Genomic DNA, 18,880 nt, shown 5'->3' on the forward strand with positions numbered 1-18,880 from the left:
CACCCAGTCTAGCAGCTACATCCTTTAAAACTCAACTAGCTCGGTCAGTAGTGGCGCTACCAAGCCACTCTTGGTGATGGACTTTGGAGTTTCCTCCCATCCTGAGACATTCTGTGTCCTTGCTACTCCCAATGTGTTCAGCATGTAGGAGCCCCAAATCACCATTTGATGGAGGAAAAAAAACGATAGTCATACTCTGCTCTCTGCTTAACACTTGTTTATTAATACTATATTGAAACTGGTTACAGCTTCTGAGCAGTGTTCCAACCTCTCTTTGAATCTAACACATGACTGACGTCAGTGATAATCATTATCTGCATCATACACAGAATCGCTAATGCAGGAGGAGATGAGCTGTTTGGCCCATTGAATCAGCACCAGCCCTCTGACAAAGTATCTTATCCAGGTCCACTTCCCTCCCTTATCCCAGTAACTCCACACATTTACCATGACTAATCCATTTAACCTACATATCTTGGGACACTAAGAGGCACTTTAGCATGGCCAATGGACCTAACCTGCACATCTTTAGATTGTGGGAGGAAACCAGAGCACCCAGAGAAAGCCACGCAGACACAGCGAGTTTGCACAGTCACTCAAGGCTGGAATTTAACACAGTCCCTGGTGCTGTGAGGCAGCGGTGCACAAATTAATCAGCTGAGGAGGAGAACGGTAGGTGGTAAAGCAGGAGGTTACTTATAATCTGTAACTCCCACGCAAAAGGATTTCATGGGGTCCAAAGTCAATGTTGAAGACTCCTACGAAAACTCCCTCACGACTGTATACCTCTGATGGGTTTGTCCTGCCGGTGGGCGAGACATACCCAGGGATAGTGATGGTGGTGTCTGGGACAGTTGTACTCACAGAATCATATATTGCAAACAATGTCAATCTGTAGCTTGACTACTCTGTGGGACAGCTCTCCCAATTGCCTGCCCTTTACTCCACCTTTGACTGCCACCATTTTCCCTTTTGTCTTTTAGTCATTCCTGCTTCCAGCCTATCACAAACAATTCTCTTTTATTTTCCTTGCTCCTCCACCTGCACTCTGCTTCCCCCATCTCCACAGTTTCTCCACCTCTATCTGCTCAAAACACATTATGTTTAACATTTTCCAATTCTGATGGAAGGTCTGAAACATTGGCTGCAGAATCCCACTCATTCATGCCAGCTGGAATCTCCCATTCTGCTGCAGTGAACGGAGGTTGGCTGAGCACCAAATTCTCTGTCCTCTCTGGCAGCAGTGGCAGGGCATGAACGGCCGGAGAATTCCAGCATTCACTCTTTCTTTCTCCACGGATGCAGTTTGACCTATAAAGTCTTTCCAAAATTTTCTATTTTCAAACTATATTTACAGTAATTGCTGATTTTTTAACTAGTCCCTTATGCAGTCGGAAACAATAAACCCGCTTACAACACCTCGTGCTAAAACTATTAATTTTTCCCAAATACAGTCTACTCCTGACAATTCAAAGTTTATTTTTTCATTAAAAATTTCAAATTACAATGTTGGAGAAAAGCAATTACTTGACAATATTTGTTTTATCTTTATTAACCCAAGAAAAATATTATAATGTCCTGATTTCCCTGCTTATCGTGCAATATTGTGATGGTACTGTTTCTTTATATCCCTAATTAAGCCCACACAAACTAGCAATACAGGAACAGAAGTGGGCTGTTGAGCCCCTTGAGCCTGTTCCACCATTCACATAGATCATGGCTTTATTGGTATCCTATGCCATACACCTATGTTGGTTCAATGTTTCTTAATTGCCCTGGCTAACAAAGATCCAGGAATTTCAAATTTAAAATAAACCAACATCCATTTTCTGGGGAAAGGGACTCCGTATTTAAGTGTGATGAAGCATTTCCGAATTTCTCTCCTACTAAATGGCCTGGCTCTAATTTTGAGATTACGTTCCCTTAAGATTCCCCCACTAGTGGAAAAGGGATTCTCTCTATCTACCCTACCAATTCCTTTCAAAATGCTAAAATCTCATTCAAATCAATCGCTTAACCTTCAACATTCCAGGGTATATCTCCTTATAAAAATGAATTTGAGACCCTGTTAACATTCTGGTGAAACTGTGCTGCACTCCTTCCAAGACCATTATACCTAAGGTGCAGTGCCCAGAACTGTGCAAAGGGCATCAGATGAAGTCTAAGGATACTTCCTCCCATTTATATCCTAGCCAACTTATTTTTTTTTAAAAAACAACTAACATTTCATTCACCTTTTTCCATTATATTTTGTACCCAAGCATCACGTTGAGTGATCTGTGCACAACGACCCCAAAATCTCTTTGGGCCTTTGCTTGCTAGCTTTTCACCATTATCGTTTTTGACCCCAAAGTATGATCACACACAACCCTGTGTTGAAATCTGCCTGCCACTCAGTTAATCAATCACCAGAGACAATGGGACTATTGCCAATATAAGAAACAAGAAATAAAAGGAAAAACTAGCATTTATAAAGCAGCTTTCATGACCTCAGGTGCTTTACAGTCAGTCAATGAAGTACTTTTGAAGTGTACTAACTGCTGCAATATAGAACACAGAGCAGGCAATTTGCACACAGCAAGGTCCCACAAATCACAATGAAATAATTAACCAAATAAAGTCAAGCAACAAGAAGAAACCTTGCCATATCACCCCCTCCACTGATTCATTCAGGCGTTAAAAGAAAATGACAAAAAAAACTGTCCCAAGCCTAAATAGCATGTGTATCCAGAAAAGGAAGCTACACTTTCAAACGTCTCAATTATTTTAGGAAATTAAGGTTTATGCAAAGAAACTATTGTTTAGCACCTTACTGCATCGAAATATCTCAGAAGGGTTCCCCAAAGAATTACTTTTGAGATACATAGAAACAGGAGTAGTCACTTCAGCCCTGCAAATTGGTTTGGCATTCAATTACATCATGTAGTACTGAATTCCATATACTTGCCTTTGATTCATATCCCTCAAGATCACGAGGTGGACATGCCGGCATTGGACTAGGGTGGGCACAGTAAGAAGTCTCACAACACCAGGTTAAAGTCAACAGGTTTATTTGGAATAACAAATTTTTGGAGCGCTGCTGCTTCATCAGGTGAGAGGTAGGTTGGTTCACAAACACGGCATATATAGACAAAGACACAATTGCAAGATAATTACAGATTGGAATGTGAAGAATGGTTGGAATGCAAGTCTTTACAGGTAATCAAGCCAAGGTCATTCCCACAGCCCCACTACGTGCTTTCAAACAACCGCCCAACCTCAAATAGACCATTGTTCGCAGCAAACTACCCATCCTTCAGGGGAACAGCGACCATGACACCACACAACCGTGCCACAGCAACTGCTGCATGATGTGCCGGATCATCGACATGGATACCGCCACACATGATAACACCACCCACCAGGAACACGATACATACTCATGCGACTCAGCCAATATGGTCTACCTCATATACTGCAGGAAAGGATGTCCCGAAGAGTGGTGAGACCATGCAAACAACAACGGATGAACGGACACCATGCAACAATCACCAGGCAGGAGTGTTCCCTTCCAGTCGGGGAGCACTTCAGCAGTCAAGGGCATTCAGCCTCTGGTCTTCAGGTAAAATCCAAGGTGGCCTTGGATTTTACAGCATAGCAACAGGCCATTCTGCCAAACTGGTCTTGGGCCACATTTAAACTTCCCATAAGCCTCTTCCCAACCCTCTTCATCCTTACCCAACCAAACATTATCAGTCTCTATCCTGAAAATGTTTATTCTCCCAGCATGTAAAGTTTTTTTTAGGCGAAGGGGTTCCAAATGCCACCTACTATTTGTGTGCTTTGTGGTTTGAGGTACAAAATTGACATGACATTAGAAGAGGAAACAATATTAAAAGATGAAAAAAAATCAAAACATTTAAGCATAAAAAAGGAGATAATTGATAAATTACTCAGATTTGGAGCAGTTAAAACCCACCAGTTCAGTTGAATTGTATCCACAGATACTAAAGGAGCTCAGTGCTTTCACTATTATATTTCTAAGTTTATTAGAAAAGTAAATAGTACCAGAATAACAAACATGCAGACAGCTACTATAGGAAAAGTCCAGGGAAGTATACAGCAAGTAGTTTGACGCTGGTGCTAGGAAAGACAGTGAAATCACCACATTTTTGAGTAACAGAATCAAACTTTAGTGCAACCTCAACTTCTCTTTGTAGTGTTATGCTTCCATTTTGCTGCTGCCAATGCAGCATCTATGGGCTATCAGCAAATGTGGTCCTCAATCCCATCATCTAAATCATTGCTAAAATACAGTGAATAGTAGAGGCCTCAACAAAAAAAAAACACTAGTCACAGTCAATTGGAATACATCCTCATTTTTCCTACTGTCGCTGCCAATCAGCCAATATCCTAACCAGGTTAATTATTAGTTTTCAGTTCCAACTTTAGCTAACACTCTCTTATACACAAGATGTACATAAGAACTAGGAGTAGGCAATTTAGCCTCAAATTTGGGCTGATCCCATCTCGGCCTCAACTCCACTTTCCTGCTCATTCACCATAGCCCTTCAACACTAACTAAAAATCTGTCTACCTCTTCCTTAAATTTACTCAAAGTCCCAGCACGACCACACTCTGGGGTGGTGAATTCCACAGACTCATCACCCGGTGGGAGAAGAAATTTCTCATCTGAGTTTTTAAAATCCGCCATCCCTTCTCCTAAAACTATGACCTCGTGTTCTGGAATGTCCAAGGAGAGGACATATCCTCTCCACATTTACTTGTCAATACCCCTTTTCATCTTATGGACGAACTTTTTCAAATGTCTTTTGGAAGTCAATCTAAATAACATCCATTGGTATTTCTCGCTTTACTACTTTAACCATCCTTTCAAAAATTTCAATCAAGTTTATCAGACATGTGCTTTAGAATCCAAGCTGACTTTCTTGATCAACTGAAAACATTCCAGGTATTCAATCACTTTATCCTTAATTATAGACACTCAGAATTTCACAACAGGTGTAATGTTAACAGGTCTAGAATTTTCAGATTTTGCTTTCTCAGTTTAAATAACCAAGTGGCAAGCAGTTTTCCAATCTAAATTAATGGTTCACGAATGGAGAGAACATTGCAAAAATACCTTTTTCTGGAAGCGACTTGGTCCTGTGGATTTGACACTGTTTAGAGTCATTATTTTCGGCATTCCTGTTATTTTGCTTATGATAATGTCGCAGAAGGAAATTCTGTCTGGTGCCGTAGCCAATATCCAGCCCCTCACCAGTGCATTAAAACAGGTTATCTGGTCATTATCACTTTGCTCATAGTAAATTGGTGGCCCCGCTTTCTGCATTACAAAACTAATTGGCTGTTAAGTGTTTTGGGACGCTCTAACCTCGGAGGTCGTGACCAGGCGCTATATAAATATAGGTTATTTACTTCCTTTCCTATGCAATAAATTCAGAACCTCCTTACACCACCAGAACATCTCTGAAAACGTGCATCCATTTCATTCAATGAACCGGTAAAGTTGTCCTTTTTAAAAAACATTTCATAAAGTTGTCATAAACTTATAGGAGACAGAATGAAGTATCTCCTTTAGGGAAATCCTACGGGAAGGTCACAACATAATCTGAAATCGAAGAAACCGAACTGTTTAATCCCAAAATAGACAACGTGCTTTTAAAAATGTTGGAGGCCGCAATTTGCTGTGAAGTTACTGTACCTTGTGAAAGTCCCGGAGCAGCCCTGTCTCCCCCCTGTATCTGTGGTTGGTGTACTTCCGTTCCCTTTTCTGTGTCTCTGTCTGACTGAGACACGCGTCTGACCCTGTACCAGCCCAGGCAGCCGCCAGGTCGGCGACAATCACCCCCCCACCCCCGATCACCAGACAAGCACAAAAAAAAGAGTAAAACAACCCAACAAAGAGGGAAACACACGAAAAGGAGAGAGAGAAACAAAACGAAAAGTATAAAGAGTACAGAAGTCAACATCCGTCAGGTGACTTGTTCTTCGAATCCATATTTTGCACTTGTTTCTCTTCTCTCTCCCCCCCCCCCCCCTTTGCCCCCAGGAGATGATAAAAGTATCTATTGGCTGTGTCAGGTTTGTTATTGTGAGGATATTCCCCTCGACCACCCCGGGGAGGCTGGGGTGCAGAGCCGGTGACGGGATCTTACTCAGTGAGTGAGTGTCAGTCAGTGCGTTGCTGCTGTGAGTGTTACACTACATCAGATACACTGTGACTCACTCTTACTGACATTGTATCCCCCACTCACTCTCTCTCTCTACTCCTGTCTCTTCAGCTACTAGTCTGATGTCTGGCTGTTTGTTTCTATCTTTTTTTTAAAGAAAAAAGATGTTAAGTTTGTCCTAATTCTGTTTTTTTTCCCGGTTTTGTGTTGTTGTTGGTGTGTAGTTTGTGTGTGTGTGTGTGTGTTGGTGGGGGTGGGTGGGTGAGACACTGTCGTGTTTCAGTGCAGTCAGTCAGTAGTCAGTCAGTGTGTGACAGCGAGCCAGCGGCGGAGATGTCGGATGACGACTCGAGGGCCAGCACCAGCTCCTCCTCGTCTTCAAGTTCTTCACAAGCAGCCGAGAAAGAGACCAACAACAACACCATCACCGCCACCAGTACCGGCGGCGGCGGCAACAACAACAACAGCAGCAGTGGTGGCGGCGGTGGCAGCAGCGGCGGAGGAGGAGGCAGCAGCAAGAGGAAGAGAGAAGCGAAGAACAACACCATGAGCAAGAACCCCAAACTGCTCACCACCAGCGCCAAGAGGTGAGTGCGGGGTCCCCCCGCGCGCGCCAACTCCGGGGGGGGGGGGGGGGGTGGGAGAGAGACAGCCGAGCACGAGCTCCGGGGAACATTCCAGGGGCGGCACGGGGCAGTGGAGCACGAGCTCCGGGGGGGGGGGAGAATGCCAGGGGCAGGCGGCCCGCGAGCTCCGGGGAACATTCCAGGGGCCCGCGAGCTCCGGGGATACATTCCGTGGGGCAGCCCAGCATTGGGGGAAGCGGGATCATTGGGGGAGTCAGCCTTCTCCCCTCTCCCCGTCTCCTTTTCTCTCCCCTCCCTCGCGACACGCCGGACTTCTTTTAATACCCAGAGACTCATTTGCATATTAGCTAAAATCGTTTTGTACCCAAAAACGGCCCCATCCTCTGACCCCCTTTCCCCAAGTATGCATTCTCACGGCTGACTAGTTTCCACCCGTCTGGCTTTGGTGGGATGCGTTGGCACAAGAAGTACAGGAATAGAGTTGGAAAATTTTACTGTATTAGCCTTCTTGGAGCTCCGAGGAGCGGCCATGTTTTTTTTTCCTCTCCTAAGCAGAGGTCAACGTCTTTGCTTTATTTTTTTTTTACTTTAATTTTGTAACTTTTCAGTCGTGAATTCTCTGGAGGATGTGACCGGGGTGTAGTGTGCCGATTCCGAATTGTGCTCTTGAGGTTTTTTTTTAAATGATCCATGTTTTTGTGTTTCACAGGATCCAGAAGGAGCTGGCTGATATCACGTTGGATCCACCACCGAACTGCAGGTTTGTTGGTTGGTTTAAACAAAAAAAAAAAATTGTCTACTTTTAATACACGCGTTAAAAGACGATGGTTTGGGATAAGTGCGATTTTGCTGATTGAAAAATCCGGTTCATTAATCAAGGGTATTTGGTAGTGATGCTTACTTTGTAACAGGAATTAGGATTGAGGCCAATTTTGCACTTCAGAACCAAATAGAATTTAAATGCCAGTACTTTTAACTGAAGTTTTTTTTAAAGTTTCATTTGGGAAGCTTGTAACTTTCCTCTCCTTTGACGGGGTTTCCCTCAATGTTGAACTTCCTGGGAGTTCTTGTCCATCTGCAGTTGGTGCTGTTACACTGTTGTGTTTTTGTGGGGTTGGGGACATTCTGTATAAGTGGATGTTGTATCATAGATATTCCAACACTTCTTTGGCAAGGACATGTCTGAACCATCATCGCAGGTGCTGAAAGTGGGAACAGTTTATCCTGAAATGATTTTTATCAATACTGTCAACATGGTAACAAGTTCCTATGCAGTGGGTGATTTTAAGACACTTAAAATAACTTGAGAATTATTCGGAACTTTAAAAAGAATCTCAAGCAATTCTTAAAACCTAAATGCATATTTTATAAGCCCTAAATGTAATTAGTGTCACAAGTAGGCTTACATTAACACTGCAATGAAGTTACTGTGAAAATCCCCTAGTCGCCACACTCCAGCACCTGTTCGGGTACACTGAGGGAGAATTTAGCATGGCCAATGCACCTAACCAGCACATCTTTTGGACTGTGGGAGGAAACCGGAGCACCTGGAGGAAACCCATGCAGACACGGGGAGAACGTGCAGACTCCACACTCAGTGACCCAAGCCGGGATTGAACCCGGGTCCCTGGCGCTGAGAGGCCATGATGTGGAGATGTCGGCGTTGGACTGGGGTAAGCACAGTAAGAAGTCTCACAACACCAGATTAAAGTCCAACAGGTTTATTTGGCAGCACTAGCTTTCGGAACCTCAAGATCCTTCAAGGTGTTGTGAGACTTCTTGCTGTGAGGCAGCAGTGCTAACCATTGTGCCAACGTGCCACTCCCTTATTAATTAGGTAATAATATATAAACTGATTATGTATTGAGATGTCAAATTCTCGGACACATGGAATGATTCATCTGTTGTGCTTTCTTTCTTGGTTCATTGCTGTTTTCTTAATGAAAGCAATGTGTTCTATGCTTACAAAATTGTGAAGAAATTTTTTAAATCGCTTCCATTTGAGTTTGGTCACTTGCAGCTTGAGCAATTCTTTCACCTCACTCTTGGCTCTGATTTATTTAAAACAGTGCAGCTCCTTGCAGGATCAGCCACTGATTCATTTGTTCTATCTCTGTCCAGGTTAGAGCATGCAATTATATTGTGAATGCAGATTCCTATGTTTTATGGGTGAGACTATCAAAGCTATTCTATTGAAGTTTGGATCTTAAATAAAGTCTGAGAATATTAATTAAATTTCAGAAATGATATTGGCATGGAATGCACATCATACTCTAGCTTTTGGTATTCCTTCACAGTGGTTAATATTGTTACTTCACAGCGCCAGGAACCCAGCTTCAAATCCAGCCTTGGGTGACTTTGTGTGGAGTTTGCACGTTCTCTGGGTGTTCTGCTTTCCTCCTACACGCCAAAGATGTGCAATTTAGGTTGATTGGCCGTGCAAAATTGCCTCTTGGTGTTAGGGGATTAGCAGGGTAAATATGTATGGTTATGGGGATAGGGCCTGGGTAGAATTGTGGTTGGTGTAGGCTCGATGGGCCAAATGGCCTCCTTCTGCAATGTATACATATGTGATTGACTCTTAACTGCTTTCTGAAATGGCCTAGCAATTCACTCCGTTCAAGGGCAATTAGAGATGGGCATCAGATGTTGACTTTGCAGTGATGCCCACATTCCTAAAAGAGTAAATTTAAAAAATATGTACTAGATATGTTTTCTCTCTAAATTTATGGGAAGTAAATGGCTGACAATGAGTTCAAAACCCATAAGCTAGTCAACCGTGGCGATAACACAAGCTGGGAATAAAGAGTTGGTAATCAAATCTCAAAGTTGAATTGCTGCACTAAGTTTTAATATTATCTGCAGTGAAGTCTTCAGATTGATGGATGGCATGGTGCAGAAAGTCATGTTAGCAAAGATATCTCAAGTTTGGAAGGCAGTTGGGCAGGTTAAATTTGACTTGGGTGCTTAAGATGGGCACAGTCATGTAACTGAGCACTCCTTTTGAAATAGGACCATATGAGCTGTAGTAGGCCGTTTGGCCAGTCAAGCCTGCTCCACCATTCAATTAGCTCACAACTGATCATATACCTCAATGCCATTTTCCCATGCTATCCCCATATCCCTTGATGTCATTAGTATCCAGAAATCTATCGATTTGTGTCTTGAACATGCTCAGTGATTGAGCTTCCTCAGTGCTCTGGAGTAGAGAATTCCAAAGGTTCACCACCCTCTCAGTGAAGAAATTCCTCCTCATCGGAGTTTTAAATGGCCTGCTCCTTATTCTCAGATTCTGTTCCCTGGTTCTGGACTCATCATGCCAGTTAGATTATTTTGAATCTGTTCTTCAATTTTTATTTGCACTTTGAGAATATGGACAAGGCTGAGGACTTTGGTATGGAACAGTTCCAACAATGGAGTAGAAGTGAATCTTGATATGCATGATGTAGGATTTACAGTTAACTCCTTCATGTAGCCAGTTCCTGAAATATTATATGAACTGTGATTCATGCTGCTACTGATTATCATTTCAGTGAAGTGTTGGCTTTGTCAGACTTCCTTTTTCATTATTCAGTCTTTGTGGATTCCTTGAAATGAAAATGAAGTAGAACAATGAAGAAAAGTACAGGGTTTATTCAGGTTCAAAGTGATATAGTAGAACTTACTACAGGTGCTGCATTGCATAACTCCAGTTCATCAATGCTTCTCTATTAGGCATCTGCATTTTACTTTTAAATATTTTACAGTGCTGGTTCTGTATTGCACAATGGAAAGATTATGAAGACTGCTTCTTTGTGATAACTGTACTCTGTATGTTTAAGATACCATAGTGAGAGTTGGGGTGGATTTTGTTTTGACCAATATTTTTGAAGAGCTTAAATGGCATTATCCGAAGGTTCCTGTGTACATGTATGTGCAGTTTAATTGCTGGCAGGAGTTTCTATCTAACCAAACTGAAACCTCTGGAAACAGCTTTGAATGTTACTAGAGGTTTGTGCATTTCTCTCTGATCTGGATCTGCACTGATCTTATGACAACTTTGGCTATTAACTGACAGCTTGAAAAAACTTACACTTGTTTAAAGGCCGTAGAAGGATCTGTGTTTTTAGCTAGCTAATTTGACAGAATAGGCGCAAAATCTTTGGAAAATCGGAAGTTTATTGATTTTTTAAAAAATGATTTTCTGGTAGACTGGTGAATAGTCTGTTATAAATTTACTAAAACTTGTGGATTTTGTTAATGAATAATGACTTGGCTAATAAAGGTGCAAAAGTTCCTCAAAGGACCATTGCACCTCAGGAATACACTGGTCTTGGGTGCAGCACAGATTCATCAGAATTATACCAGTGTTAAGAGTTAAATTATGAGTACAGGTTGCATAGACCCAAGCTTGTATTCCCTTGAGTATGAAAGGTTAAGGCTCGATCTTGTTGAGGCGTTGAAGATGATTCTCTCACTGCTCTTTTCTATTTCCTTTGGTGCTGGAGTTCAGAAAAGTGGCCAGAACCTTGAAATTAGAGCTAGACTGTTGGGAGGTGATTTCAGGAAGCACCTCTTTATACAAATGCCAGTAGGAAACTGGAAATTTCTCCTTTTTAAGGTCAGTTAAAAATTTCAAATCTGAGACTAATACATTTTTACTCGGTTCTTAAAGTTACAAAGCCACTGCTCAGAATGGACCGTGCAAACCCAAATCCATTCCTTGCTTCAAAAGCCAAATTCAAAATCGAATTTAATCTACTTCAAGGTCCCCACAACGGAGACAAACAAGATCTAAGCTGACAAGATAAGGCATTGCACCCCATCTTGGGCTTTGTCTGACACTTAATCTTAGCCATAAGGCCGAGGTATTAAGGATCGTGGAACTATGATGGGTAGACGGAGTTAAGACACTGATCAGCTATGATCTAATTGAATGATGGCACAAGCTGAAGGGGTTGAATGGTTTACCAGTATTCCTATGTTCACTCCCCTTTTCATCAAACAAAAAATAACCACCAATTCAAAGCTTGAATTCTGTTATCCAATAAACAAAATGCTAACAACAGTTATCATTGCCAGTTGTTAAACTAGCACTGCTTAGAGTTTGAAGAAAAAACAAAGGATGCTGGAAACACTCAGCAGTCTGGCAGCATTTGCAGAGAGAAACAGAATTAACATTTCGAGCCTGTATGACTTCTTCACTCTGAAAAAGAATCATTTGGACTTGAAACGTTAACTGTTCCTTTCTCCACAGACCTGCTGAGATTTTCCAGCATTTTCTGTTTTTATTTCACAGATTTTCAGCATTTGCAGTATTTTGCTTTATTTTACTGGTCAGTTTATTACTCTGTGTACACTAGTCTGACCACTACAGTAATGTCCATCCTCTTTGCATAATCAGTCCATTCAAATTACAGTTGCTGAAATCTCCCATCAAGAGCATTGGCTAGTCTACTTAAACCATGAGGACCAGGCAGATTCTAGTTTGATTCCAGGCTTGTGTTAAATTAGCTGGTTTTAATTGAGGCAGGAGAACGTGCAGAATAATGAACAATTTCCCTACAGCTAATATGTAGGTGGAAATGTAGCCCAACCTCGAACTGCGTATTTGTTATTCAGTAACTCAAATGGAAAGTGCATGCATGAGGATGGGATTGGTCTTGGCAGTGATGTCTACGTGCTATCTGAGCTCACGTGAATGGCCAGGTGAGGTACTATATTGGTGACGATATCCCATTGTGAGTTGCAATTTTGCTGGGGTTGGCTGAAGAGTAATTATTTTTAATAAAGGAGCTGCTTGACATTATTGAATTGAACTACTAAAAGTGTGTAGACTAATGAGATTTGAAATAGCAGGAATTTGTTCAAGAGGGAATTAAAATGGAACTGTTGTAGTGTAAGCCAACATTGTGGTATTTCAAGTTCCATTTTATTTTTCATTGCTCATATTTTTGTACTAGTCAATAAAGGTCAGGCTAAAAACAGCTGACACTGTAAATGTTGTTTTAATATTTGCATACGGGAGTTTTAGAAGCTGACATTGGCAGTCAGAAATAGAAGGTTTTAATTGTCAAGAAAGAGTGCTTCAGCTAACAAAGCCTAAATATTTTCATCATGTGAAATAAGTGCAGGAGATCAGGCATATTTCACTAGAGTTTTAATGCAGAATTAAAAATCTAGCTGTGGTAAAGTTTCAGGGGATTTTTTAGCAACGCTCAAAGTGATGGTGATTAATAGTTAAAATAAGAACCTTGTTATTGTACATATAAAATACAAATATGTAATTTGTGGTCAGTTGACAGAAATATTGTTTTAATACTGGAAGCTAATAAAGTTGCCCTACAGCCTTCTGTGAATCATCCAAGCATTTCTGAAAAATGTTATTGGCTTTAAGTGGCTGAGTTAAATCTGATTTATTTCCAAGTGGAACATTATCTTTAGAGTTTTCTGCTTTTCTTCCACAAGAGCGGCACAGTGGTTAGCACTGCTGCCTCACAGCGCCAGGGACCTCGGTTCAATTCTGGCCTTGGGTCACTGTCTGTGTGGAGTCTGCACATTCTCCCCGTGTCTGCATGGGTTTCCTCCCACAATCAAAGATGTGCGGGTTAGGTTGATTGGCCATGCTAAATTGACCCTAGTGTCAGCGGGATTAGCAGGATAAATATGTGAGGTTACGGGAATAGGGCCTGGATGGGATAGTGGTCGGTGCAGACTCGATGGGTCGAATGGTGGCCTCCTGCACTGTCGGGATTCTATGATTCCATTGGAGATGATTAGAAAAAGTGTGCCAATTTATTTATTGTGAGTCAAAGCATGTTAAGCTTGTTCTTCAAATGGGATTTTCTTGTAGTAATTATTTTGGCTTAAGTAGGAAGAAAGATCAGAAAATTTCAACAGCTTTGTTGATGCTGCTTTTCATGGGTGAACATTGAAATTTTTATTTGGAGTGAATGTTTTAAAATGCCAGTTTTGGCTGCCATTTCAGTTTCACTAGTTGTGACCTTTTGAGATGAGCACTTCACAGTGAGCGAGTTCATTTTCTCTACTGTATCAAACCAGCTGGAGTAATCGTCCTCATAATGTGCAGAAACTCGATTTCTGTTTAGTGAGCACAGAACAGTTTTGACTATAATGTGAATCAATCTGCAACTGAGATTATTCTGTCGTTGTGGCAGTAAGTTTCAATGAGAATCATGAAAATGGGATTGAGGAGAAAAGAAGATGGGGGAAATTTGGAGAATTTGCTCTGCAGCTGCTGCTGATTAGTACATCTAGAGTGCATCTCTATAGAATACAGCATGCTAAAGTCCATTATGTATGGAATCAAATTGAAATTTTCATACAAATTCTACAATAAGTAAATGCATCATTTGGCATGGTATGGAGTTATGTGGATCAGGAAATGGTCTTGTCAAATTACTTGATTTCAACTTGTTGCCCACATATTTATGGTGGAATTTCCTTTGTTCTATTCTTTGTTACTGATTGCTCTGCAGTGACCTCTGATTGGAAAGCTACTTGAATGATGTACGATCCGGTGGAATCGTACCCAGCCTGAGTCAACTCAATCAGAAGAGAGAGAAAAAAAATATGGGGATGGAGGATACTTAAACATCGATATGCATTTATCCATATAATCGAATGTCAGAGTTCAAACAGTTGGATACCATTCAAACTTAATTCTTATGATTTTTGTAATCTGTACTCTTTATAAATTGCAGCCTTGTAAATTGCTCCCAGATGTCCAGTTTTATTTTTCTGGAAGAGGATATTAACTGTCTGAAGTTCGCCTTATTGTATGACCTTTTTCAGATTGCTTTCAGATTACAGAGATAGTGGAGATTAAAGGGGTGCAGAGAAAGATGCTATGGTTGGACTCTATTTGGAGTTATCTTTAGCTTTCTACATTGTTGGAAGTTATTATGCGTAGCTGGATAAGTCGATGTGCTTGAAACTAGCAAGAATTGTTAGCATTGGATTAGTAGTTAGGAAGCGGAGTACTTCCAGTGATTCACTTTTTGTTTTGGCTTCATTGTAAGTACCTCCTGTGCCAGAACATGTGAGGCACAATTGTGGTTGGGACAATGATGTATCATTTTGTTATGGTCTGTCCATTGGGAGGTGGTGTTTGAAGCAAGTCTACATATCTTGGACTAGCAATATTAAATATGAAGTTTGCCATTGCTGTCTGACTGCAGTAAATTATTTTTGTTATATCTTGTACTTTTGGGGTGTGGGCTGTTCTATACTGCAACCACAGAGGTTGTGCATGTGTTTTGAAAATATTGGAAATGTCTTCCTGCTCTTTTGTTTAAAAAGTTGTTGCATCTTTTCTGAAAATAAATTCCAATAGCTTGCAGTGTTATGTTTTAATAACTTAGTCTTATCACCAGATCATACTGACTGTACACATCACTCTTTTCTCTGTGAATGTGTGCTTCCGGTATTGCTTACTTGAAACTTGAGGTTTAATTGTTCAGATTTTCTTCCCCCACCTTGTTATTTTAGGAAAAAAATGATGTTTTTCAAAGTTACTGTCTTGTAGTTAATGTTTATATTTTCTCCCTGAAAGTGATGACTGATGATGGGGTGTGGTGCCTCACTCAAAAGACCATTCTTTGTGTTTCGCAATGAAGGTTGGTCGTATTCTATAGAAAGAATCACAGCAATGTCTGATCCTGTCCACATCAGAAGCATTGGCTTTTTAGCAGGTGTCATTGACTTTCCTTTGAAGCCTCCTTCACCCAAGTCACTGAGATTGACAGTAGCCTCCCTTTGCTTGAAATCAGCTAATACAGCAAAGACCAAATCTAACTGGGACTGACTAAAGAGACTTTTCTGCTCAGAGTGGCCCACTCAGTAGCATAACAGTTGGTGGTGCCTTTTTATAAGGAGTATACCATGTAATATAGATCCTGAAATATTCATAAATGTTTTAACTGCATAAAAAAAATCAGATTATTCATACAAAGGATTTCAGGACCATGTTCATGCATGAAATGCTCCTATTTTTAAAATAAAACTAGCTGTATTGATTGTTAGGCCCAATAATAAGTGTCATCCTAGATGGTACTGCACAGATTTCTTTATAAATTTTTTATTCCTAAACTCTTGGCAGCAATGATTCCCTTTAACTTTTTGCTGCGTTTGGTTGGCTATCTGCATGAATTTTAAAGGGAGCTTTGCTTGTTCGCAGCCTGTCTGTTCACTGTGAGGCACACTCCCAATTGCTGTGCAGCCATGCAGCTTACAGGGAACATTGATTGGCAGGCTTCCAACAAAGGCTGCATCAAAGTGGTGATATTTTGAGTGATATACAGAGTTGTTGACTGCAGTATAATTTTGAGCCAGTGTCAACCTATTGCAAGTTACAAAATGCAGTTTATTAATTCATACATATCAAAAACTGGAGAGAGCTGCAGTAATAGCTTTCTTAAAACAGTTTTTTCTTCAAGTTGTTATTACTGGGCTCAGTGGAATACAGGTACTGCCTGTTGTTATATGGGTCTTTGTGGCAGCCTGTCATAGGTTTACTTTGGGGTTGCTGATGACTCAGATCAGGGGTTGGTGGCATGAACACCCTCCAGTCCAGTAGAAAAGCAACTTTCAATAATGACTAGATAGAAACTGTCAATTCAATTGTCTAGTTTGTGATGCCACAATGAACCATTATGAATATGCACACAGCCAACTTCAGTGTATGCAACTTTATTGCCACAGATACTCTTTATCTTCCTTCCTCCTGCCCTCTCAAAAAAAATGCTTCCACTTATAAATGTTCGCTTGTATGGAGTTGATCTATATAATACATATGATACCAACTACTTGAAGTTAGCACCAAATTGGGGACCTGTAATAGCTGGTTTAGAAGGAAGTGATATAATTGTGTAGTTCAGTAACATTTGATTCTGTGCAAGAAATGTTTAGTTTATTGAGAGAACAGAGATTGTGTTCTATATGCAAATTATATTCAAAGGCAGTTGATGTTTTCTGTAGAGTCAGAGGTTTACAGCATGGAAACAGGCCCTTCGGCCCAACTTGTCCATGCCATCCAGTTTTTAACCACTAAGCTAGTCCCAATTGCCTGCATTTGGCCCATATCCCTCTATACCCATCTTGCCCATGTAACTGTCTAAATGCTTTTTAAAAGACAAAATTGTACCCGCCTCCTACTACTGCCTCTGACAGCTCGTTCCAGACTCTCACCACCCTCTAAGTGAAAAAACTTCCCCTCTTGACCCTTTTGTATCTTTCCCCTCTCACCTTAAATCTATGCCCTCTAGTTTTAGACTCCCCTACCTTTGGGAAAATATGTTGATGTACACAATTTGATGTACTTTTCTATTCATTGTTTACTACTCAACATTAGTTGTTTACAATGAATTGTCAATTGGATAAGCAGTTATAACTATTGTGATTGAGATGAGGCTAGGTTTTTTTTTCTACAGAGCAGTTTAAATGGCATCATGATGTGTGACATAAATGGAGTTAAGATACAAATCAGCCATGATCTTGATCAATAACTGACCAGGCTGGAGAGGCTGAATGGCTCACTCCTGTGGCTAAAAAAAACAGCAGCACAATATAGTTTTGTTTCATGACATTGTTTCACTGCAACTTGGCCATCTAAGCAAGTCTCCTAGCAATGTCAAGTACACTTTGTATGCTTTTATTTTGCTATATTCATTACTATTGCTAATTACAACATATTGCTGAATTACAAAACAGTTCAACATGCATATTCAGTTCACAGTTATAACCATGGATAAATCAGTGGAGCAATGCATGTTTGTTCTGTCTCTGGTCATTGATGGACAGTAATGACATAATGACTTTGGGCAGTTCCTATTCTACTGAATGTTGCAAATGAGACAGGAGGGGATTGAAGTATTGATGACACTTCAAGCTTGTGTGATAAATGTGGTTTATTCAATATTAAGTCAAACTCTGATAAAGTGGGGATTTAGCTGTTGCCTCATTCTATACTGTACTTAGTAGAAAATACCTTGGTTGATTAGAGTAAAATTTGTTTGCAACCAACTTCATGGCTGGCTTACGTTGATCTAAAATAGGTCAAATGCAAAATTCCAAATTTGGATTTGGTGGTGTTCATACATGTGTGCAAGTCCATAAATCACATTTCGGTCTGGCATATTTTGCATTTTTAGGACATTACATTTTGTGAAGAAGTTCTCCAGATAATCGATTACAAAAGTCAATTCTTCTCATTCCCAATACTTTAGGAACCATCTGCATTGTCAAATGATGATTTCAGTTGAATCGATTTAGTGAGAATCAAACAAATAGGCACATTAGGTTATCCTGTCCATGCATCAATGTGTTTGGGACACAAAAACAGAACTTAATTTGAAAGTCTGTCTCCATGTTGGTTAAAGGGGGAAACTAGGTTTGGGATTGGTTTTCATGTAACTTCAAACTGAAATACAATTGATATCTCAGTTCGTTTGTGCTGAAATTGTGATGGACCTTGAGATGTCACAATAGTATTTGTTTGTTGTGCCTCCAGATTATGGGTGGTGTCAGGAGATGGGAAAAACATACACAGAGGATGAATGGGGAGCTTCAGGAAGTGGCCTCCTAGGGAAATGCCACTGATCACACACGCACACTGATTTAAACCAATAATATCGGTGTGATTTATTGCCAAATTTGTCTGTTGCTGTCAAGTGCAATTTTTTTCTCAATCTGCTATCATGTAGCCTTGATTTAATAATCTTGGAGCTCTGATCAAGTAGAATAAATGTGGTCAAATACATCAAATTGAGAGATTTTTCAAATACAGACATAATTACACTCAAGGCAAAGGTGGTGCTGGGTTGGTACCTGATGACCTCTGTTAAATATCCAAATTGATGGACAGTCTGTCTGTTTTGTTATGGTGCAGTGTGATTAGCAAGCTTGATTAATAGGTTGATCAGAAAGGAAACTCCAGCTACAACAAAATTACAAATACAGCTGCTGCTTTTAATAATGGATTGATTTTTCGCCTTTTAAGGTTGAAGTGTAATTTTTAAAATTAAATGTACCTAGGGATTTTCCATTCATTCTTTTGCATTGATCCGAATTCAAGAATAAATTTAATGTTCCAAATTTTATTTTAAGCATCGTTCTCCTTCG

General features: G+C 40.5%; 1 protein-coding gene and 1 long non-coding RNA gene across 4 annotated transcripts in view; one reads left to right on the plus strand and one right to left on the minus strand.

Annotated features, from left to right (window-relative positions):
* The window catches only part of LOC144510078 (uncharacterized), a 128,152-nt gene extending 122,329 nt beyond the window's left edge, over positions 1–5,823 (minus strand). For both annotated transcript variants that reach the window (XR_013500563.1, XR_013500566.1), the window contains exon 1: positions 5,705–5,823. This is a non-coding gene — a long non-coding RNA (uncharacterized LOC144510078). The remainder of the gene's footprint in view (positions 1–5,704) is intronic.
* LOC144510047 (ubiquitin-conjugating enzyme E2 E1-like) overlaps positions 5,788–18,880 on the plus strand; it is a 76,175-nt gene continuing 63,082 nt past the window's right edge. The window contains exons 1-3 of one of the 2 annotated variants that reach the window (XM_078239266.1): positions 5,788–5,979; positions 6,398–6,760; positions 7,470–7,520. In XM_078239266.1, coding sequence (XP_078095392.1) covers positions 6,507–6,760; positions 7,470–7,520 — 305 coding nt within the window. In that variant the 5' untranslated portion in view covers positions 5,788–5,979; positions 6,398–6,506. Of the gene's footprint in view, positions 5,980–6,397; positions 6,761–6,990; positions 7,318–7,469; positions 7,521–18,880 lie in introns of those variants that run through there. The other variant, XM_078239275.1, reaches the window with a different exon arrangement.

This window comes from Mustelus asterias, chromosome 2, assembly GCF_964213995.1.
Source record: "Mustelus asterias chromosome 2, sMusAst1.hap1.1, whole genome shotgun sequence".
NCBI lineage: Eukaryota > Metazoa > Chordata > Chondrichthyes > Carcharhiniformes > Triakidae > Mustelus > Mustelus asterias.